The sequence below is a fragment of the Phocoena sinus genome, chromosome 19 (genome assembly GCF_008692025.1).
Source record: "Phocoena sinus isolate mPhoSin1 chromosome 19, mPhoSin1.pri, whole genome shotgun sequence".
In the NCBI taxonomy this organism is placed as follows: domain Eukaryota; kingdom Metazoa; phylum Chordata; class Mammalia; order Artiodactyla; family Phocoenidae; genus Phocoena; species Phocoena sinus.
The window spans coordinates 5408143-5433171 of NC_045781.1; the positions used below are offsets into that span (position 1 = coordinate 5408143).

Sequence of the window (25029 nt, forward strand, 5' to 3'; positions counted from 1 at the left end):
TATCTAACTTCCTGTCATAACCATTTCCATATTACAAACTCTTTGGAAGTTTTCTTCTTTCTTTTCTTTTGAAAAAACTGTTCCAGGGCTTCCCTGGTGGCGCAGTGGTTGAGAGTACGCCTGCCGATGCAGGGAACACGGGTTCGTGCCCCGGTCCGGGAGGATCCCACGTGCCGCAGAGCGGCTGGGCCCGTGAGCCATGGCCGCTGAGCCTGCGCGTCCAGAGGATCCCACGTGCCGCAGAGCGGCTGGGCCCGTGAGCCATGGCCGCTAAGCCTGCACGTCTGGAGCTTGTGCTCCGCAACGGGAGAGGCCACAACAGTGAGAGGCCCACGTACCGCAAAAATAAAAACAAAAACTGTTCCAGTTATGTTCCATCACGTGGGTGTTTTGATTGAGGTAGAACTGATGTAGATCTAGGTACTACACTTTCAGGAACACGTGATGGATTTCCTCTAACTCAAGTTTTTTTGTTTTTTCTTTGACCAGCTGTGATTTTTTTTGTATGTGTCTTGGACATGTTTTATTATGTTTATTTGTAAGTAGTTTACACTTTTGTTGTAACTGTAAATGGTGTCATTTTTTCCCCATATGACTCCGCTCCCTCTTTTTTGTTTCTATTATGTAATGCACAAGAGCAAAAATTAAAAAGATATGCTGATTTTGTCACCTCATTCCACTCATGTTATTACTGTTAGCTTCAAATTGATTACTTCATCTTTTCTAGTTGAGCATTTTTGTCATCTGCAAATAATGTTGGCCAGGTAGCAAGTGATGGGACTGGAGTAAGAAGAACCGGCTTCTGCCTCTGACCTGGGTAGGTTAATCACTGAGTTAAGCTTCATCAGTTGTGAAGAAAGCTGTCATGGTTCCCACTTCATAGCTGTTAGAAAGATTAAATGAGCAAAAGTTCTTTAAGTACAAAGTGTAGTGCCTGGCGCATGGTATAGTCTGGATAAATGGTACCTGCACTTTATCAAGTTATTATTCTTTCTCCAAGCCTTCCCCACCCCCAGCTTTATTGAGATGTAATTGACATAAAACATTCTATAAGTTCAAAGGTGTACAACGTGTTGATTTGATACACTTATATATTGCAAAACAAACCACCATAAGTTAGCTAACATCTGCATTATGTCACATAATTAGCATTTCTTTTTCGTGGTGAGAACGTTAAAGATCTACTTTTTTTTAAAACAACTTTCAAGTATATAATACAGTATTATTAACTGTAATCACTATGCTATATATTAGATTCTCCTCAAAGTCTTTTTAATTTTATTTTCATTCATAATTTCTTTCTCTTTAAAATTTCCTTTGATTTATGTTGCTAGATTTCCCAATATCTTATATTCCTAGAAGAAACCATACTTGTTCATAATGATTTGTTTTTTTAACATGGGGCTGGATTCTATTTGTTAATATTTTATTTAATATTTTTGCATCTAGAAATAAAAAGATGTTTTGGATTTGCTTCAAAAATAATGTGTGTGGGGGGAAATAATAATCCAGTGGTGGTGGGGAAGTGAGTGGTGGTGTATATAAAAAGAATTAGATTTGAGTTGATAATTATTGAAGTCACATGATGGATGTGTGGAGTTTGATTATCCTGTTCTTTGTTGGGTTTTTTTTTATACATGATGTTTAATTATACTGTTCCATCTTTTGCTTGAAATTTTAAAAAATTTTTGTGAAAATTTATAGGTGAAACTGATCTGTACTTTCCTTCAAAAGTTTTTTTCAAGTATAACAATAAAAAGTATAATAAAAATTAATTATTAATTAATTAAAATTAATTGATATATTAATTTAAATTTTATAATTAATTAAATATTAATTAATTAATTTAAAATTAAAGAATAGAATATTACAGCACCTTAGAAGCCCCCACCTCATCCTTATCTCCTCCCTCCTCTCCAGAGGCAATTATTATCCTAAAAACATCATATTAAATATGCCTGATTGTTAACTTTATATGAGTAGAATCATACAGTGCATGTTCTTTTGTGTCTGGCTTCCTTTGTTCAGTATTTTGTTGTGAAATTCATCTAAGTTATTGCATATAGCAGTAGATTGTTTCTTTCTATTGCTGTATAGTATTCCGTTCTATGACTATACCCCAGTTTATTTATCCATTCTGCTATTCATAGACATTTGGCTTGTTACTGGCTCGTGGCTATTATGAATAACGCTTATGTGAACATTTTTGTACATGTATTTTGGTGCTGTTGGATATATATTTAGTAGAATTCCTGAAGTATAAAGTATGCTAGATACAAGGAGAAATGACAAATGCTCAGTCGTAACAGGTACATGTTAATATACCTGTCTCAGTAACAGAGACCAAGGAGACAAAAATCCAGAAGGCTATAGATTAATGGGCCAGCAAACTTTTTCTGTAAGGGGGTAGATAGTCAATATTTTAAGCTCTACAAGCCCAGTGATCTCTGTCTGTACCTATGCAACTCCGCCACCGTAACATGAAAGGAGCTTTGGAGAATACATTAAAAAAATGGGTGTGCCTGTGTTCTAAGAAAACATTATTTACAAAAACAGGTCACCAGCCCAGCAGTGCTGATCCCTAAAAGATTAGAATAACATGATTAAAAAACTGACCAATATAAAACTCTCCATTCAACAATTTTTCTTAAACGCACATAGAACATTTCTAAAAAGTTACTGTATGGTGGGCCATAAAGCAAGTCTAAACAAATTTCAAAGGATTGAAATCATACAGAATATTTTCTTTAACTTCAGTGGAATTAAGCTCTAAAGCAATACCAAAACAACACCTAGAATTTCCCCATTTGTTTGGCAAGTATGCCATAACCCATCTAAATCATCCATGAATCAAAAATAATTACAGTGGAAATGTCTGAATTGCATTTTTAAAATTGAGATATAGTTGAGTGAATTGCATTTTATCCTACATGTCAGTTCTTGTTGAGTTCAACTAAAGGAGTCAGTGGAGGGAATTTATAGCCTCAAATACATATGTTAGAAAAGAAGGAAGGATGAAAATCAATGAATAAACATCTATCTCTACAGGTCTCTTTCTTCTAATCTATCAATTAGTATTTTGAAATGCCTGCTTCATACAATTAGTTGAGAAACTTTTCATCGTTTTCTGTGATGTGTGAGAGTTTACATACTATTGGCATCATCTGTACTGTACAGATTAGGTAGAACTCATAAAGCCCTAATGACTTTTTTCTTCTTTTTTTCATGGAAACTCACAGTAGAGAGAATAGTATAATATGTACCCATCACTCGGCTTCAGCGTGGCCAATCATGCTCATCTGTGCCGCCACCACTTCTGTTTTTCCTTTGGAGCGTTTCATAGCATATCCAAGGTTTCGTGTCCTTAAACTTGTAAATCGTCCAGTATGCATCTCTAACTTGTAAGGTCATTTAAAAAATTTATAACCAGAAGGTTGTTTTCAAATGTATCAAAGTTAATAACAATTCTTTTATTTCATCCAATATCCAGTCCATATTCAGTGTTTTTATGATCATCTCAAAGTTGTCATTTAACATTGGATTGTTTGCATCATGATCCAAGTAATGTACGTGCGTTACATTTGCTTCTTATATCTCTTAGGTCCCTTTATTTTATCTTATTTTATTTTAAACTTACTTTATTGAAGTATAGTTGATTTACAAAGTTGTGTTAATTTCTGCTGTCTAGCAAAGTGATTCAGTTATATGTATATATATTCTTTTTCATGTTCCTTTCCATTATGTTTTATTACAGGATATTGAATACAGTTCCCTGTGCTATACAGTAGGAGCTTGTTGTTTATCCATTAGATCCCTTTTATTCTATAACAGTCCCTCTTCCATTTTTTATTTTGTCCTCATGTCTCAATATGTTGTGCTAAGAAGCATACAGCATCATTAATGAAGGATTCTTGCCTAAAAAGTTAAATATAGAAATAATCAAACCTCTAATTTAACTACCCAGTTTATAGGAAAAACTGAGAGTGAGGTGGTGAGGAACTGGGGAGGTGAGGAAAGATAAGGAAGCAATCAGCCAAATCCAGAAGGTAGTATATCCTATGGGACAAATGACTTGTTCCCTTCTGCCTTCCCTCCGTTCCTTCCAAAGCATATATAGTTATTGATTTATAATGACTTGGCAACATCTTTACTTTTATTTCAAGTGGGGATGTTTTTAATTTAAATTTTTAAAATTTTAATTTTAATTTTAATTTAAAATATTTTGTGCTCATTGAAAAAGATGTAAAATTCACATCCTAATCTATTGAGCCAACCATAATAATTTTTTATATAATTTTTAAATTTTTATTTATTTATTTTTGACTGCGTTGGGTCTTTGTTGCTGCGCGCGGGCTTTCTCTAGTTGCAGCGAACGGGAGCTACTCTTCATTGCGGTGCGCAGGCTTCTCGTTTGATGGCTTCTCTTGTTGTGGAACATGGGCTCTAGGCTTGTGGGCTTCAGAAGTTGTGGCGCACGGGCTCAGTAGTCGTAGCATGCGGGCTCTAGAGCACAGGCTCAGTAGTTGTGGCACACGGGCTTAGTTGCTCCGTGGCATGTGGAATCTTCCCGGACCAGGGATAAAACCCGTGTCCCCTGCATTGTCAGGCGGATTCTTAACCACTGAGCCACCAGGGCAGCCCCTACCATAATAATTTTAACATTGTTATATTTCCTTTTGTGAAATACAGAATTATATGATACATAATGGGTAGAATGTGCTTTGTTCACTGAGCTGTATATTATGGACATTTTTAATTTCAGGAAGTATGTTAAAATTTTAAATTGTTACAGTTTTCCATTAGATGGATTGTGACTATTCATTCAATTAATCGTCTCTCAATGGACCTTACATATGTTTTGTGAACCTTACATATATGTTTGCTCACTTTGCCACTGTTTTCTTTGCATAAATTCCCCAAAACAGAATGTTGGATCAGAAGCGATTTTATTTTGAAAATGTTCAGTACATAATGTGAGAATATCCCCCAGTAATATTCTATCATATAATACTTACAGTATTTATCTAAAGGAGTGTTATCATTTTTCATGTCATTTTCATGTCAGTTTCAAGCACTAACTAAACTCTTATTTTTTATTACTGTCCATTTCAATTACTTGGGTTTTCTGGGTCTATAGTAATATTGTGCAGAAGGTTATTTAACTCTTTTTTTCTACTATTAACAATTGCTATTTGATTCTTTTTTCTAATTGCATTTGGAAGCATGGTCGGACCAGTGTTGAATGAAAACAGTGACTCTTGCACCCCCTCTGAGGAATGCTTACAAAGTGTCACTGGCTCTCAGTTGGGCATATAAAGTGTTTAATGTTCGCTTTGTTTTTGTTTTGCTTTAAATCTTTTTCCTTTTTTCTTCTTTAAGTTTGGAAAGAAATAACGCGTTACGTGTACAATTTAAATGTCAACTACAGGTCCCAACTCCATTCCTTCCTCTTCCTCCCTAGATGTAACCACTAACTTGGAATTTTACATTATGATTATTTTTGGACTTTTAAGTGTGTGTGTGTGTGTGTGTGTGTGTATCTACAAACAATATATAATATTTTTGTGTGTTTTACAAGTTTACATAAGTTATGTTATATTTTATATATCCTTTTACCAGAGATTTTGTTCATTATTGTTTTTTTTTATCAGTGAGTCGGTTTTTTTTTTTTTCACAGCGTTACTGACACCAAATGTGTATGACTTTTCCCCCACACCGGCCAGTTCTCCAACTCCCTGGATGTCCTACTGGGTGTCCTACAGTTCACCTCAGTTCTGGCACTACCAGGATTCAGCAGAGACCTCCTCCGCCACAGGTTAAGGGCTCAGTCCCACACGACCGCCCCCACTTCAGATGTCAGTTGCAAGTCCCAGGGTGCCACCAGTAATTCTGGCCAGCTGGCTATAAGTTGGAGGTTTCCATGCCTCCCGCTCCAGTTCAGTAATTTACCAGAACAGCTCACAGAACTCAGGAAGACACTTTACTATTACCAGTTTATTATAAAGGATACAGAAGAACAGCCAGATGAAGAGGTACACAGGGCAAGGTCCAGATGAGTCCTGATCACAGGAGCTTCTGGCTCTATGGACTTGGGTTGACCACCCTCCAGGCACCTCAGAATGTTCAGCAACTCAGAAGCTCTCCAAACCCTGTGGTTTAAGAATTTTAATGGAGGTTCCATTACATAGGCATGCTTGATTAAATCATTGGCCATTGATGGTTAGGCTCGATCTCCAGTCCCTCTCCCTTCCCCAGAGGGCCAGTGGTGGGGCTCAATGTTTCAATCCTTTAATCATGCCTTGGTCGTTCTGGGCGCCAGCCACTATAATCTCATTAGCATACAAAAGATACTCTTGTCACTGCAGAGATTCCAAGGTTTTACGAGCTGTGTGCCAGGAACCCAGGACAAAGGCTGGCTATCTATTTCCCATTGTACCGCAGTGAGTCTAAGGAAAGTAGCCACTCCATTCCAAGCCTATTATGGGTTTGTAGCAAAAGCAGTACCAAATTTAATGAACTGTTTTTTCAGTACCATTTAGACTTTTTCCCCCTAACGTATTATTTATTGGCTACTCTTGGCTGCCAACCTGACATCCCTGCCCCCTTTGTTAAGAAAATGCCTATTTTATTTCAGTAACCATCCACCTGGGAACTTGACCTTAACCTCAGTTTGGTAGGAAATGCAGATTAGTCTTACCAATGGGGGTAGTTCCATTGCTATTCTCAGTTTCACTGATGTGTTCCAGGCATGAGCATTTGGTGCAGCTCTGATCTGCTGGGCGTGAAGGAAAGTCAGGCAAGGAGCTTCTGGGAATCGTTGGATCCTTCATTCTCCCACAGTAGAGATCTCAGTTCCAACCCATTCCAGCCTAACCACCTCTTCCTACCTCTCTCCTGTCCATAAGGAATTCTGCACTTGAGATGTGTACCATCTCTTTTTGGGCTGCACTGCAGGGACGCTAGACTGAAGGGCTGGGGCTGGGACAGAGTGGTCTCAGGATTGGAGATGGGGGTGGTGTGCATGTTCACCAGTATGTTTACCAGTAATTGGTCAGAGAATGGGCAGGGACGAGCTCTCTGGATGTGGAGGATTCAGGAGAGCTCAAGAGAGTCTTTAAGAATAATTTGCTGCCTCATGGGATGGAAGCAAAATTCAAGTTGACCTTATGGTGTTCGTGTCCTCAGAGTGTGAGTTTCTTTTGTTTTCTTTCTTTCTTTTTTTTTTTTTTTTCCTGCATATGGGACTTAGTTCCCCAACCAGGGATTGAACCGGAGGCACGGATGGGGCTTCCTTTGCATTCCTTGTGTGGAGGGAGCTGTCTGGATGTGCACAGGGAATATGACAAGTGCTGATTCCAAAGGCCCTGTTTTTGCAACTGTGACTGTATGATCCCCTCACAGTACGATACACCAGGGAAGTTTAGTTGTTAAAGTACCTGAGAAAGAGAACAAGTTTGTATTGTGAGGCTGTTGGAGGAGGGAAGTGTCATAATGGAGAGGCGCAGATATGAATGCAGATTCCCACATTGCTCCTGAGGAAGGGTGTTAACTTGGGCAACACGCTTCACCTGACCAAGCTTCAACTTACTGGTGTTTAAAATTGGAGATGATAATGAAGACCTTACAGAACAGTGTTGAGGATTACAGAAGATACGGCTTGTGATCTGTTAAGTACCTTGATCTTTAAACTGGGATAATTGCCTCAGTACAGTAAACAGAAAATTTAGATGTATGTGGGCTCAGGTGGTTTTAAGTCAGTTTCCAGAGCCACCTTTTTTAAAAAAATTTTTTTTGAAGTATAGTTGTTTTACAATATTGTGTTAATTTTGACTGTACGGCAAAGTGATCCAGCCATACATATATATACATTCCGGTTTTTTGGTATTCTTTTCCAGTATGGTTTATCGTAGGATATTGAATATAGTTCCCTGTGCTATACAGTAGGACCTTGTTGTTTATAGAGTCACCATTTTTGTACTTTATCTTTTCTGAAATGGATCTATGTGACAAGACCATGAGCTGGTTTTTGTTTCCCATCTCCTCTTACACATTCACTCTCTTCCAACTTTACGAAAATAAAAGGCATCCCTCTCGCCCATTCCATATCTTCCTGTGAGGCACAGCCCCATGATGTAAAAGCTTTCAGAGGGTTAAAGAGACATGAAATATTGGGGCCCCTTCTCTTAGTGTGAGTCCACATAGCAAGGGAGAGAGAGCTGTGGTCCCAGGCTCAATCATTGAATTTGCTCTTGAATTCACAGGTTCTAGTAATAGAAGAAGAAGAAGGAACATTTCAGTAATAGAAGAAGAAGGTTCCAGGCTTGGGAGATCATCATTTCTGGCAGCAGCCTGACCTGAGATCTCTGACCACAACTTCCAGGCAGGCCCACAGAGACAGAAGACAGAACACCAGAACACACCCTAGAGTTACATGCCTTTTTTTTTTTTTTTTTTGGCCGAGCCGCTCGGCTTGTGGGATCTTAGTTCCCCGACAAAGGATTGAACTCACACCCTCGGCAGTGAAAGCACAAGAGTCCTAACCACTGGACTGCCAGGGAATTCCCGACACGCCCTTTCTTAAGAACTGGAGAAGATGATCAAGGTCCAGGTGAGGCTTGTTTTATTGATTTTATCCTTTGTTTCCCGGTGGACTTGTGGATGCTTCTAAAAAAGTTTGGTGAAATTAGAACAGTATATGTTGATGAAAATCAGGATCTGTTGGAAAATAAATTTAGCCTGTAATCTTAAAATCAAGGCAAGTTCAGAAGCAAGATATGAGGGCTCTAGGGTTCGTACAAAGTTCTTAATGTTGGAGCATAGGTAGGTGACTGTGTAAGACCCTCGGGTTGCCTTAGTTTTGAACTTGAGTCTACTTTTCTTGGCAGCCATTATAGCAGGAAAAATGTGAAACGTTACATGATTTGCATTGTCTGTGAGGAGAAGGCACACCAGTTCTTTAGGGGAAGTACACATTTCACCACTCTTCAATCTTTTTTTTTTTTTAATAAATAAATTTATTTATTTATTTATTTTTGGCTGCATTGGGTCTTGGTTGCTACGCACAGGCTTTCTCTAGTTGCAGCGAGCGGGGTCTACTCTTCATTGTGGTGCATGGGCTTCTCATTGTGGTGACTTCTCTTGTTGCAGAGCACGGGCTCTAGGTGTGTGGGTTCCAGTAGTTGTGGCATGTGGGCTCAGTAGTTGTGGCTCACGTGCTATAGAGCGCAGGCTCAGTAGTTGTGATGCACAGGCTTGTTTGCTCCATGGCATGTGGGATCTTCCCGGACCAGGAATCAAACCTGTGTCCCCTGCATTGGCAGACGGGTTCTTAACCACCGCACCACCAGCGAAGTCTGCTCTTCAATCTTAAGAAATTTCTTTTGCTAGCTCTTCAGAGACGTTTTGTGATAGACAGAATTCTCATTATCAGTTTTGTAATAAAGGCCTAAGATGTTTCCTCTGGCTTTTTCTTAATCGTGTTCCTCGGACTAGGCATGCCAGAGCAGAATTGAATTGGACAAAATTCTTCTAAAGCAATGTGCCTTGACAATAGAGCCTTCTAATAGTCTGACTTTACCCAGGAATAAAGCCTGGATTATCCAATAGAATTAATGGGCTGCTTGACCTTTGAGTTGTCCTCCATGAAGAAGAATTCTCTCAACCAGATTTTTGTTATTGATTTGGCAGGAGACAGCTGACAGTTCCATTCTTCGCGAGCAACTTGGTGTAACAGATATTGACGAAAATTCTCCCTTTATTTCTTCTTAACCCTAGGTTCAAAAAATGAAGTCAGAGTCAATTATTCTTGGTTTGGTCTTTGTATTTTAATTATTCAAATGATACATGGCTACATTTGCATGCAAGAGATTCAAGCACATAGAGGTATCTGCACCAAAATAGAATATCCCGTTTTACCTTTTCTTGCCAAACTCCCAACCCAAAGTTTAACAAATATTAATAGTTTGGGTCTCCCACCAGTGTCTTTCTATAATTGATGTGTGGTAAAATATATCTACATTTACTTTAATAGAATAAGAAGAAGGAACATTTCAGTAATAGAAGAAAAAGGTTCCAGGCTTGGGAGATCATCATTTCTGGCAGCAGCCTGAAATGTGTCCTTATACATATATAGCTGAATATATTATTAAGATTTTTCACATGTCTGGGATCATACTGTATATACTATTTGGGGACTTGATTTTTTTCATTGAAGGTCATTGGTACCAGTATATTTAAAACTACCTCATTGAGGACTTACCTGGTGGCACAGTGGTTAAGAATCCACCTGCCAGTGCAGGGGAGACGGGTTTGATCCCTGGTCCGGGAAGATCCCACATGCTGCAGAGCAGCTAAGCCCGTGTGCCACAACTACTGAGCCCACGTGCCACAACTACTGAAGCCTGCACACCTACAGCCCGTGCTCCACAACAAGAGAAGCAACTGCAATGTGAAGCACGTGCACCACAACGAAGAGTAGCCCCCACTCACCACAACTAGAGAAAGCCCGCGCGCAGCAACGAAGGCACAAGCCAAAAATGAATAAATTGAATAAATAAATTTAAAAATGAAAAATAAGTCTACGTCATTGATTTTAATGTTTGCCTAGTATTTCATAGCATGGAGGTATAGCGTACCCTGTCTGCCTCTGATGGATATCTAAATTATTGATAGGTTTTTCATACTTATAAACAAAGACATTCTTACTGCACAGTGTTTTTTATTTCTATGAAAATATTATTTTAGTACTTTTTTAGGCTGGAAAGGACTAATTTGTAGAATTCCATGGGGCAGTGGTTTGAATGTTTGTGTTCCCCCCAAAATCATATGTTGAAATCTTAAACACCCAAAGATGATGGTATTAGGAGGTGGCACCTTTGAGAGGTGTGTAGGTTATGAGGGTGAGGCCTTCACGAATGGGATTAGTGTCCTTATAAGAGAGAATGCACAGAGATCCCTCGCCCTTCCATGTGAGAACACAGTGAGAAGGTGCCCACTACAAACCAGGAAGCAGGCCCTCACCAGAATGCAGCCATGCATTCACCTTGATCTAGAACTTCCCAGCCTCCATAACTGTGAGAAATATATATTTTTAAATATTTATTTATTATTTATTTGGCTGAGCTGGGTCTTAGTTGCGGCATGTGGGATCCTCGTTGCCACGCGCAGGATCTTCAGTGAGGCCTGCGGGAGCTGTCGTTGGGGCATGCGGGATCTTTAGGTGTGGCATGCGGGCTCTTAGTTGAGGCATGCAGTATCTAGTTCCCTGACCATGAATCAAACCCAGGCCCCCTGCATTGGGAACGTGGAGTCTTAACCACTGGACTACCAGGGAAGTCCCAATAGTTTTGTTTTTATAAGCTACCCAGCCTGTGGTATTTTGTTATAGCAACCCAGGCGGACTAAGACACATGGTCTATGGTATGTGAAATAGTCACATTCACTGTGCACATAATTCATCATGGGAAAGATGAGCAGAACGTGCTCCTGTCCCTGTTCTCCATATCATATTATTCCACCTCGGATTGCACTGGAATTTGTTATTGCAGGCATCTTTGTCATTTGAGGACGTGGCTGTACGTTTCACCTGGGAAGAGTGGCAGTTACTGGACCCATCTCAGAAGGACCTGTACAGAAATGTCATGTTGGAGAACTACTGCAACCTAGTGTCAGTAGGTAAGGGCAGTGTATGGTCAGGCCGCCCAAGGTGGCTGTTCTCTTGCTCTCTGTCCATCCCCTGCTTGACAAGTGCCTGTTTCTCCTGAACTCACGTGACTGACCTTCATGCATCCTTGCTCCAGGCCCCAGCTACTGATCTCTCTAGCTTTAGATCAGAACATCTCTACTCTGATAGGCTATCATAGGGGTGGTGAGGAACCTGCCCTTCTGCTGGTTTCCCTGGTAACCAATGAGCCAACCTGACGTCAGTTTCCCCTATAACTGGTAACACACCCCCACCCCCACCCCCAGCGAAGACTGCCACCACGTCCTGCCCGCCATCTACCGCACACGGTGGGGTGTCACTCCAGGACCTTGCTTCAGACACATAAGCTCCCCCATCCATGAAACCATTGATGTCTCTGTCGCTGACTCCAGGCTCTTTCTTCAGTTTTGAAGCTGGACAAGTACGGTCTTGTAGGCCTGCAGGGTGCAGCCCAACAGGCAGCATCATAGCTGCCTTTTCTTTCTCATTTAGTGAAATCTGTAGGGTTCCTGGAATATTTCATGGTTTGGACTAAAGCATCATATGTTCTAGAGTGTATTCTTTCCCTTTCCGAGTTAAAGGTTTTTACTTTACCAAAGTATGAAGGGTGCGGTCCTTGAAATAGAACTGTCTCCAGTTTTCGTAGTTTCCCCAGGCTCAAATGCTCGGTGCCAAGCGTTCCGTGATTTCCTATTTACAGGATATCAGACTCCCAAACCAGATTCACTCTTCCAGTTGGAACAAGGAGAGCCCCCATGGAGGGTAGAGGGAGCAGGCCAGAGTCAAACCTGTCCAGGTGAGTGAGTGGCAACCAAGATGGGGAGAAACGACATGGAAATTCCAGTTGGTCAGTGAAGGGTCGATACTTCTGAAATGCTGTCTAGAGAACTTTCCTTACACCAGTTTGTGGCCCATAAGCCTAACACCTTTCTGCATGTTCTTTTTTTATTTGGCCATGCTGTGCAGCATGTGGGATCTTAGTTCCCCTCCCAGCGTTCTAGCCCGTGCCCCCTGCAGTGGAAGCTTGGAGTCTCAACCACTGGAACGCCAGGGAAGTCCTGCATGTTCTTTGTCAGGGCTGTTCTTCTTTGCCTGCCACTAAAGGATGATGTCTTCTTTTTTTTCAGCTTTCTGGATCTGACTGCAGTTTGTCTCATCCAGGACCCTGAGGTCTTAACCTGGTTCCATTCCTCCCAGCATGCCCCCTCGTGCCATCTCCTTTTCTTTGTCTGCAGGGGCCTCACTTCCTGTTCTTCACCTTACCTGCTATGAGATACATCTCACTACCTGTTCACATTGCTTTGCACTTAGCTCTGCTCCCTACCTCTGCAATATCCCCATCCCTTTTGAAAGGGCTGATTAATATCATTCCGTGACAATCCACCTCAGCTTCATTCATCTGAAAACCACACACCCCTCGTATCCCAGGACACCTCTGTCTACTAATTCACCCTCTGCTTCCCAAGCTTTCAGATTCTGTTTTTTTTCGTTTTTTTTCATCTTCTGTTAAAAGTTGAATTCATTCTTAAGGCCTAAGATTTCTGTTCTCTGCTGGAGAGTCCCACATTGACTCATGCTAATATATGACCTGCGCTCTAATCATCTGTGCGTTGCCAGGCACCAGGGCCTCTGCCCTATGATGTACTACTTCCTGTATGTGAAACCAGAACCCTCCTTTCTGCCAGATAATGTCTTCACCATCAGAGTGTGTATTCGTATATACGGAAGATTTAACCTCTCTGCACTCTTAACAGGTATTCCCACCTCTCTTTCTATAGTCTGATCTGCCCTCTCATTCTATATTTTGCCTGCACCCAAGATATCCGTCCTGTGAAATCCTTTTTCCTTCACCTTCAGGAATGAGATCACTTTTCCTCCTGGCGAATCCTTTTCCTCCATGTGCATTTTATTTAGGTTCTCCCTGCTCTACACCCTGGTGCCCGGTCACCTTTGAGTTACCCTGAGTCTTTCCTATTTACTCTGCTCTATATTTCTGAAGGTCTCTGCTGTTCCTATTGAATTTTGTTTTCAAAATGCATTTTGGAAATTCCACCCTCTCAGGTCCCCTGATGGCCATGATGATATAGACTTGCTTTGTTCCAATTCCTACATATATAGGTTGATTTCAGTTTTTCTTTTAGTTCCCTTTGAGGTTCTGGTTGTATTCCTCTGTGGATAGGGGGCATGAAAGCAGTGGGACTTGATGAGAAAACATGAAGAATGAGAGTTGGTTGAGAAAACAAGAGGTCCACATTTATTTTTTGAAGTTGAGAAGATAAGAACCCAGCCAAATAAAAAGAAAAGCATTGGGCTGTGGTAGAAACAGGGTCAGAAGATGTCCTGGAAACAAGTGACAAAATTACTCCAAAGAGGAGGAAGTGATCTATTTTACCGAATGCCACAGATTATGTCAAATAACCCGAAGACTGGCATCTACGCATTTGATTATATTGCATTTTTACATCCGGATGCCGCCTTCTTTCACTCTGAGTTCTCTTTTTCTGTCTGTGAAATTCAAGTGCACACTCAAAACTCCCTCTTTCCTGACTTCCCATCTGTTTTCATATCTATACCGCACTAACTCAGTCCTGATCGTATATTTTATTGTATTGTTTTACTGTTGGTATGAGGCTTTTTCCATATAGAGGAAAGGGTCTGTATCTTATTCTTCCTTACTTAGCGTAACCACAGAATAATTCACTGACAGTATCACTTGCATCCATTTATCACATCTTTCATGAAAGCAGGTTTGGTGGTCCCCCACCCTGCCCCTGGGTGCATGGCTTGCCGGATCTTAGGTACCCAACCAAGGGTTGAACCCGCACCCTGGGCAGTGAAAGCGTGGAGTCCTAACCACTGGACCACCAGGGAATCCCCAAAACAGGTTTGGTTTGGTTGCATTTTGGTTTTAATTTTGCTTTTCATCAGGGATGTGTGTGAACTATGTGGGAGCCTTTTCCAAATACAGGCTCTGTCTCTTGAGGTTCGGCTTCTGGTTTGCTAGGTGTGGGGAGTGACCAGAGCCTATGAGGTATTTGAAAGGCTTGCCAGGCAATTCTGCTTTGATCCCTGTCATTGAAGAACCACAACTCTAATGTGCTCTGAGGGAGATGCAGATGAAATAAAAGACAAGTGTAAAAATCTGTTGGAAAGGGTTGATGTAGGTGCATAAAATTCTAAAATTTTTAGCATTTTATTATGAGGTATAGACAAGGATTGATTTACAAAATCAGAGAAAACTGAGCTTTGATAAAGTGTTGCTGAGAGGATAACGTGTGCTTCTTTTTGAAAGCATAATAAAATAATTTCTGCAAGAAAGAGAGCTGGGTTTTAAGTAAAAATGTTGACAGAAGGCCTTGTGGGTCAGTAATAATGTAAAAAGAAGACTTTGGAGATGGAAATGAGGAAAGCAGTGTGGGAGATTCTTAATAGATTGGCCTATAGGAGACTGTCTGCAAAGAAATGGCTGATTACTCTGGGTTTTATGTTAATAATTGCCTTAGAAAGTGTGATTTTGGTTTTGTCTTGTCTTTTTTGGCTAGTTCTAGAGAGTCTTTCTTGATAGCTAGGTGGTAAAATTGTAACAATGGGAAAATATAGCTTGGAGTTCTAGGATGAGTGGAAGGTAAGGACAATGAATATTTTCTTCATCCTGGATGGGAATGATTCTTCAGAATCTCTTCATTGGCGGGTGACAGAGATGATGTAGGAACAGAGATCAAGGAAGAATCTGGCATTAGTGGAAAGTAGAAAATTTGGAGATGAGTATATTAAACATATTATAATGGCAAATATAGGATATGATGGTCTATACCTGTGCTGTCCAGTGTGTTGGGCACTGGCCACATGTGGGCTACTTAAATTTAACATTTAATTAAATTTAATTAACATTCAGTAAAATTACAAATTTATTTCTGTAGTCAACTCTAGCCACATTCAAGTGCTCAACAGCCATACATGGCTAGTGGCTACCATATTGGAAACCACAGATATAGAATATTTCCATCACTGCAGAAATTTTTATGGGGCAGCTCTATATACAGTTACATTATGATTGAAGAAGGTGGTATTTCCACCAGTCAGTACATGGGATGTGGGTAGATGGCCCAAGGACTTATTTTTAAATTTCAGATGGTTATATGTGTGTCTGGATATATTAGATCATGTGAGGTTGTATCATACCTAATAGAAAATTGGAGTATTATCTACAATATTACTATTAAATAAGTGATTGATGTCTTAGAAAAGTTTCATTTTGGTGTGCAGTCAGAATGAGAGGGGAACGATTTAGTAACAAGGCGATTATTGAATATTTTACCTCAGTACTCTTGGATCGCACTCTGTAGATCCTGATTCTGATTCTGATTTTCCAGTTGTAACCCTTTGTTACTAAAACCCATGTTGCTTATTTGATCAGCATAGATACGGTTTGATGTCTCTGGATGGACTTTTCATGTTCTCTGTGTATTCCTCTCCCCAAACTCTAAAACTAGGAATGCCCTTGTCCTGGGCCCTCCCCTTTCTCTACTCATTCTTCTTAAATTATCTCATTTAGTTTCATGCAGTCCAGATATTTAAATAATATTTGTATACTCATGACTTAAAATTCTTATCTTAAGTCTAAAACTTTCTCCACACTCATAGATCCAGCCAAGTACATCAAATTTTCTCTTGAGTGTGTATTAGTCATCTCAAACCTGATGTGTACCTCAAAATGGAGCACTTGATATCCCACAGATGCCAAACCTATGTCTTTATTCTTCCTCGTCTTATTAAATGGCACCAGCTCCTAAACAGATGCTTCAGCCGCATCTTGAGGCCCTGTCCTTGATTCTTCCCTTTTCTACCTCCAGAGTTCATTGTGATGGTGAGTCTTAGCTTTCCTTCCTCTATACTTATCTTTTCTTCTTCCATCATGCATAATTTGTTTTTGTACATTTTTTCATCTCCTTGGTAGTCATCCATGCTGAGGCTACTGTTATCTCTTGCTGGAACTCTACCATAGCCTCCTGTGTGTTTTCTCAACAATTTTATTTCTCCAATTCATTCTTCCTATGAGTCATGTGACCTTTTGGAAATATCAATTCAAAACCTGTTGTACTTCTGTCAAAAATTTTTTGGTTGCTTCCTGCTATTGTTCTTAGCATAAAATCCAATTTTTTAACAGTTTACAAGATCTATACACTCTCAATTCTACAGACCTTTCCAAACTTATCTATTTCTACTTCCCTCAAGCTCAGGATAGTCCAAGTATGCCAGCCTCCCTTATGTTTCTCTATCATGCCTAAGGTGTTTTTGCCTTTGAGTTTTTGCATTGCCTGTTTCCTCTTGGAATAGTCTTCATGTAGTTATTTGCATAACATTGCTCATTCTAGTCCTGTGATGTCAGCTTAACTTTTTTTTCTCTCGAGGATGACTACTTTGTCTAAGATTGGCCTTCCACTACTCTATCACCTCCTTCATACCATTTTTCATGTTCTATAATTTTCTTACTACTTTGATTACCTCTTGATTCTTGCTCTCTTTCTCTTTTGTTACTAGAATGACAGCTCCATGGAGACAGAATATATTAGTCAAACTGTAGTAACATACTAATTCTAATATTCTAATATATTATTCTAATATTCTAGTATATTCCCAAACACCAACCCATTCAGTGTTCGTTGGATGGATGGATCCATCCCTTCCATCTTCTTTTTTTGTATTCCAGTCACAGTGTGGTTCTATTTCTACTTCTGTCCCCATTTTGCGAGGTTCTATTTGGAAAGCAGCCCACACTATATTTATTCATTGTAGACTGCCCAACTTTGTTTCTAAAACAGCTGTTTTTCCTTTTACTGTTTTATAATATTGTCTCTTTTTAAAAAATATTTATTTATGGGCTTCCCTGGTGGCGCAGTGGTTGAGAGTCCACCTGTTGATGCAGGGGACACAGGTTCATGCTCTGGTCTGGGAAGATCCCACATGCCGCGGAGCAGCTGGGCCCGTGAGTCATGGCCGCTGAGCCTGTGCATCCAGAGCCTGTGTTCCACAACGGGAGAGCCCACAACAGTGAGAGGCCCGCAGACCACACACACACACACACACACACACACACACACACACACACACAATATACATATACATATATATATGTATATATATATATGTATATATATATATGTTTATTTATTTAGTTACACCAGATCTTAGATGCAACAGGAGGGCTCCTTAGTTGCAGCTCACAAGCTCCTTAGTTGCAGCATGCAATACTGTCATTTTTCACAGAGCATAGGATACATTTCCATAGTGGACATTTCTCTTAGACTGGGATCTTATCAGAGCTAGCCCAAACCATGGCATTTTTGTACCTTTTTTACCCCCTAAAATTATCATGGATGTTTTCATTGTTCTTTTTCCTAGAAGAAATATGGGAGATTCACCCTATGCAATGGCACCCAGAAAACCAAAACGGGATTAAAACTTTGGAAAGATGTCAGCAAAGTTATGCACTTGGAAATAATTTCGATTTATGCAAAAGTCTTGTTCCTTTAACACAAAGATACAATAATTTTGGCCCACATTGTAAAAGTTTGAAATCACCTTTAGGTTTTGTTATTGAGAATAGAAGATATGCAGGAAAGGATTCTGATGAGTTCAGTGGATATGGGAAATCATCTCTCTACCTCCAGCATAATAGAACTCTTACCAGAATTAAATACCATGGCTGTGCGAAACCCAGTAGCACTAAGTCACAGCTCGATGACCATCAAAAAATTTATCCAGGAAAGAAACCACATACATGCAGTGAGTGCGGGAAAGCCTTCTCCAGGAAGGCAGAGCTCGTTAGACATCAGAGAACTGAAAGAGGAGAGAAACCCCATGGATGCAATGAATGTGGGAAAAAATTCTTGAGGAAGATTCAGCTCACTGAACATCAGAGAACTCATACAGGAGAGAAACCCCATGAATGTAATGAATGTGGGAAAGCCTTTTCCAGGAAGTCACAGCTCATGGTCCATCAGCGAACTCATACAGGAGAGAAACCCTACGGATGCAGTGAATGTGGAAAAGCCTTCAGCCGGAAGTGCCGGCTCAAGAGACATCAGCGCTCTCATACTGGAGAGAAATTATATGGTTGCAGTGTGTGTGGGAAAGCCTTTTCCCAGAACTCATACGCCATTGCACATCAGAGACTTCACACAGGAGAGAAGCCTTACGAATGCAGGGAATGTGGAAAAACGTTCTTTTTTAAGTCAGACCTTACCAAGCATCAGAGAATTCATACAGGAGAGAAACCATATGAATGCAGTGATTGTGGAAAAGCCTTCAGAAGCAAGTCAGAGCTCATTCAGCACCACCGGACTCACACCGGAGAGAGACCATATGCCTGCAGTGAATGTGGCAAAGCCTTTGCCCACATGTCAGTCCTCACCAAACATAAGAAAACTCATACAAGAGAGAAAGCTGTGGATTCCCCAAAGCTGGAGAAATCTTCCTCAGTGAGTCATAGCTCTTTATTCATGAGTGAACTCATACAGGAGCAAAACCCTATGAACGCAGTGCCTGTGGAAATGTCTTTTATGGGAACCCAGCCCTTATTAAACATCAGCGAGTTCCTAGGGGACAGAAATGTAGTGATTGTGGACCAGCCTTTTCCAAGAAGTCAAGCCTCAGTAGAAAATCGGGAATTTACACAGGGATTAAGCCTTGCAAATACAGTGAATGCGACAACCCCTTCAGTAATAAGTTATGTCTTGTATGTTACAGATACTGTGTAGGAAAAAAAAATCCTCAGATACCTGAGATGGGAAAAAGTCTTGAGCAAGAATCCTCCCCACATTCATTATGTGTCAGAGCTTGCTTAGGACAGAAATGCTGTGGATGGGGTGGTTGTGGAGAACACCTCTGTGAGAAGTTAGGCTTAGTAAATATCAGTGAGATCACATTGGGCAGAAATGCAGCTCCTGTGGGGAAGTCTTTTCCTAGAGGTGATATTGCAGTTGATATCAAAGAATTCCCACAGGACCAAAACCTTAGAGTGTGATGGGTTTTTATGATAAATTGTACCTTATCACTTGTCAGAGGAGCATAGAAAGACAACTCTAGAGGCACTGAAGGTGGAAGACATGTTTAGTAAAATGTGGGAGCACTCATAGAGAAGAAAAATCCCCCAAAGGCAATAAAAAATGGAAATTCTATCACCAAACTAAGTCATGTATCACAGTTTTACCTTGGAAAGTGGGAAAGACTTTTGTAAATAAAGGAAATCTTCTTGGACACCAGGAATTGCATTGTGCAGTGAAAACCTAAGAATATAATGAATGTAGAAGGACAGCTATATTAGTTTCTTATGGCTGCTGTAACCAGTTGTCACAAACTCAGCGTCTCATAACAGCACAATTTATTATCCTGGAGCTCAAGTCCAGAATGCATCTCTGGGCCAAAAGCAAGGTTGTTCACAGGGTTGCATTTCTTCTTGGAGGCTCTAGAGGAGAATCTGTTTCTTTGCTTTTCCAGCTTCTAGAAGCTGCCCAAATTCCATGGCTTGCGGCCCCTTTCCTTCCTCAGAGCCAGCAATGGCTGGTCAACTCTTTCATCCCTCCAACACTCATTCTTCTGTCTCCTCCTTCCACGTTTAAGAATGCTTGTGATTACATTGGGCCCACCCAGATAATCCAGGATAATCTCCTATCTTAAAGTCAGTTAATTAGCAGCTTTAACTCCATCTACTACCTTGTATCCCCTTTGCCTTATAATATAACATGTTCACAGGTCCTAGACATAAGGATGTAGACATCTTTGGGAGGCCATCATTCTACCTACCAGAGGCCACCCTTGGGCGCCCAGTGATTCGTGTCTATCCTGCATGCAAATGGATTCATCCTATCCCAGCATCTCCAGATGTCTCAGCCCATTACAGGATCAACTCAGAATCCAAAACCTAACCTAAAACTGATCAGCTCAGGAGTGCCAAATTTCATCTTCTAAATCTAGTGTTGATAGGCTCTGGGTACAATCCATTCTGAGGTTTCTCTCTGTGAACCTTTAAAACTCTAGAAACAATTTATATGGTCCTAAAATAACTTAATTCCATCTTCTACCTTAATTCCCCTTTACCATGCAATGTAACATATTTACAGTTTCTAGGAATTAGGACATGAACACCTTTGGGATTTGCCATTATTTTGCCTACCACAAAAACATTAGATTTCAGAGAATTTACACTTTGATAAATTCCTACCTAGCCCTTAAGTAAATTTGGAAAAACATGTTTCCAGAGAAATAATTATCTAAAGTAATTATGATCTAAGTACATTAACATTTTTTCTTTAATCAGAGAATCTTACACTGATTGTTAGATGTGAACACCGTGGAATGCTCTTGAAATGTATAAATCAAATTCTCAGCACTGGAAAAGAACTCTTAAATGTCCTAAAGGAATATGAGATTTATGCTGCTAGAAATACTACCAAACATACGTTTGTATCTATTCTGAAATTGCACAAATTAATATATCCACATATATCATAGTGAACCTAAATCCTGACCAGTATTTTTCACAGCCAACTCCAAAAACACCTTTTTCTTCAACAGTATGATGTATATATCGTCCCACCTTAAATAACAAGAAAAGACAAAATACGTGAATGGACTTCTTCAGATGTTGGATAATAGCTCAGAACAGCTATCTCTGAGAGAAAGAAAACAAATGAAGTAAGCCTTATGATTGCCCCCCAGGCTACTGCCTGGAGAGAGTTTCCATTCTACAGCATAGGGAGGAGGAGCCCCAAAAGATCTCAGTCTCCTTGAATTGAGACAGAGTTTAGAGTTAGTGGAATTCAGTGTGGCTGAAATCAATCCATGGGGCAGATGACAGGAGAGGAGAGAGCTGTGCCCAGAGAGTGAGAGAGTTCCAGAGTTCTAGCAGTCCTACAAGAGATACTGTGAAAGCTATAATAATTATATATACTAAAGGCACTTGGTAATTATGAATTTAGTCATAGTCTAATGAGTCAAAATCATTTGTTTTAAACTAAATACAATATTCAGTTCATTCTAGTCCTTTTTTTTTTTTTTTTCGTGGTACGCGGGCCTCTCACTGTTGTGGACTCTCCCGTTGTGGACCACAGGCTCCGGACGCACAGGCTCAGCAGCTATGGCTCACGGGCCCAGCCACTCCATGGCATGTGGGATCTTCCCAGACTGGGGCACAAGCCCATGTCCCCTGCATCGGCAGGCGGACTCTCAACCACTGCACCATCAGGGAAGCCCTCATTCTAGTCCTTTTTGAGTTCGTTCATAGGCCAGGCTAATTGCCAATAATGAGATTAGAAGCAGGGCTATGGTGAGTATTGTTTTTAGATTATTTGTTTGAGTAGCTCAGGGGAGGGGCAATAGGAGGGCAATTTCTAGGTCAGAATTCTAGAGTTCCTCCACAAGTTTTTAAGTTGTAATAGGCACATATATGTGAAGAAACTCCCTAGGCTGGAGAAAGAACCACTGGAAATGAACAGGCTGAACCATCCTTGGAGCTTGCACAAAGTTGGGAATAATTTGTGTTTCCACCAACTGGAATGGAAACACCTCCTTAACATTTGGAGACTCACAGTGGAACTTCAGAAGAGCATTGTCTCAGTGGGTGGCTCAAATTGGATCTAGAGTAAAGGCTCCTCTGAACTCTCTTACCAAAGCATAATGCAAACCACTAAAAAAAAAAAACTGTTTCTAAGTAACTTACTGCTTCCCAGGACAAAGCCCAGTAGTATTCAAAAGGAATAGGAAGCAGTCCATCAACCAGTAATGTAAAATTCACAAAGTCTGAAATCTAATTAGAACCTACCCTGGTATGCCAAGAAGCAGGAAAATAGCACCCACAAACCTGAAGGAAAGTTGATAGAAAGAGACCCAGAAAAAAAAAGGAAAAAAATTTAAAGAAAAAAACCAAAAAATTTAAAACCAATAAAAAATGAAAAAAATTAAAAAGAGGAATAAAGTATAAATAAGAAACAAATAAATGAGACCCAGAAATGACACGGGTGATAGAATTAGCAGAAAATGATGTTAAAACAGCTATTATAAATACTACATATGCTCAAGAAGGTTGCATCAAGTGGATTATAGAAATTATAATTCACTGTGGGATTCTGCAGGTCTTTTGGTAGTGAATTCTCTCAGATTTTGTTTATTTTAAAATGTCTTTATTTCACAGTCATTTTTAGATAATATTTTCCCTGGAGATAGAATTCTAAATTGACAATGCTTCTCTATCATTTAAAAAGTGTGAATCTAGTATCTTCTGGCCTCCCAGAATTGTTTCTGGTGAGAAGTCAACAATCATTCATATTACTTTTTCCTTGTATCTAATGTGTCTTTTTTTTCTCTAGCTGTTTTCAAGATTTACTTTTTGTCTTTGGTTTTCAGCAATTTCACTATGATGTGTGTAAATATGCTTTGTCATTAAAAAATAGAAACCAAGTTGTCCTTGTAATGCCTTTAGGAATTGTAGTGTTGATTAGTTTTTCATCACTTTGTTTTAATTTGTCTTCTCTCTTTTTTCTTAATCAGTCTTGCTATAGATGTACCAAATTTAGTAACCTTATATAGCAGTTTAAGTTTTTTTATTCTACTTAAGGTTCAAGTTGGGTTTTTTCCCCCTCGCCTTGTAAAGTGAGAATTAGATTATTGATTTTACACCTTTCCCTTTTTTCTAATACGAGCAATTAAAGTGATAAACTTTGCCTACAGCCAGTGGTAGGCTACATTTATGTTACATAAGATCTTACCAGTATAACTGACAAGCACACACAGAATGATGTTTTTAAAGTGGACCATGGTTGTGAGAATTGGTAAAGATCTGTCTTGCCCGCTAATAACCCAATATTGTCAGTATTTCCCTGCCTAGTTCGTGCTTTTTGCATCTTGTTTATGAAATCTTTGCATATCTCACGATAGTCATGTAAGTTTTCCCCTAGAAATTTAAATATTTTACTATTTATATTTAGATCTGTGATCCATTTTGAATTTATTTTTCCCTGTGTGTGAGGCATGGGATGAAAGTTCCTTCTTTTTCTCTCCATATTGTTATCCAGTTGAACTAGTACAGTTTATTGAAAAGACTGTTCTTTATTCCCACTGAATTACGTTGGCATCGTGTCATAAACTAGATGGTAGTGTATACTGAATCTTTTTCCAGGATCTTTGTATTTTGTTCCATTGTTGTATTTACTATCCTTGTACTAATAATACAACACTGTCTAATTACAGTAGGTTTTTACTGAAATAAGTCCCTGAAATCTGGTAGGGTTATGCCCTCCAGTTTTTTTCTTCTTCAAGGTTGCCCTGGCTATTCAAGTCTTTTGTACATCCATTTAAATTTTAGAACTCACCTCCAGTATTTCTCACCCTCTCTTTCATATACTTTATCTCTTTGCATTCTTTATTCGAGTATACTAATTCTTCAGCCGTATCTATATGGCTATTAGTTTGTCAATTGGTCTCTAATTTTAGTTACCGTATCCAGTTGATTCTTGTTATTCACTGTGCTTACATTCTATAAAATCACTGTGAACACTGAATTAGCAAATATTGAACATTGCTCCTAGGGGGATTATGGACTAGGTTTCTGCAAGCCGCTGGTTACAACATTTGTGTCAGTCAATCAATGGATAACCTCGTTTTATGTGTGTTTCTGCTTAAAGACACCTTATTTAATATGTATCATTCATTTCTTAACATTAAACTCACTATAACTCTTGCCTGAACAAAGCTTATCTAACACATATATTTGCTCAAAAAGGTACATCACTGCCTTCTTGCACTTAAAAACACTAGAGAGTACTTGAGCACTGTGCTTGGGGGCCATTTTAAACAACAAAATTACCAAAAAAAAAGTTTAAAAATGTGAAAAACGTGACACTAAGTAGACAACGAAAAGGACATTTGTTTACAATAGCAGAGCTGAAATAAGGCAGAACATCATTTTGTTCAGGGCAACTCAAATTATTCATTGCTCAAACTATTCTATGCATGTCTGCAAATGTTCATGAAAGTGCCGTGATTATTGATTTTGAGTCAGAAAGAAATTTTAGCAGGTAGGTGAATTCACAATAAATCCACGAATAATGAGGATCAACTATTTTATTTTTAAACTTTTCTGCTGGTTTATATATATCTAAATGGTCATTTTAATAATATCTTATTCCTTCCCCATATTTTAGATATCTTATTTCTCAATATATTAAAGCTTTATATTAAACATTCATGGGCTTCCCTGGTGGCGCAGTGGTTGAGAGTCTGCCTGCTGATGCAGGGGACACGGGTTTGTGCCCCAGTCTGGGAGGATCCCA

At 39.6% G+C, this 25029-nt stretch overlaps 1 protein-coding gene across 4 annotated transcripts in view; it reads left to right on the top strand.

Annotated features, from left to right (window-relative positions):
• LOC116743793 (zinc finger protein 649-like) overlaps nt 1-25029 on the top strand; it is a 55717-nt gene that overhangs the window by 17851 nt on the left and 12837 nt on the right. The window contains exons 2-6 of one of the 4 annotated variants that reach the window (XM_032612784.1): nt 5678-5815; nt 8262-8608; nt 11547-11673; nt 12402-12497; nt 18104-19960. In XM_032612784.1, the coding sequence (XP_032468675.1) occupies nt 8594-8608; nt 11547-11673; nt 12402-12497; nt 18104-19461 (1596 nt within the window). In that variant the 5' untranslated portion in view covers nt 5678-5815; nt 8262-8593 and the 3' untranslated portion in view covers nt 19462-19960. Of the gene's footprint in view, nt 1-5677; nt 5816-8261; nt 8609-11546; nt 11674-12401; nt 12498-13318; nt 13456-18103; nt 19961-25029 lie in introns of those variants that run through there. The other 3 variants (XR_004346885.1, XM_032612785.1, XM_032612787.1) reach the window with 3 other exon arrangements.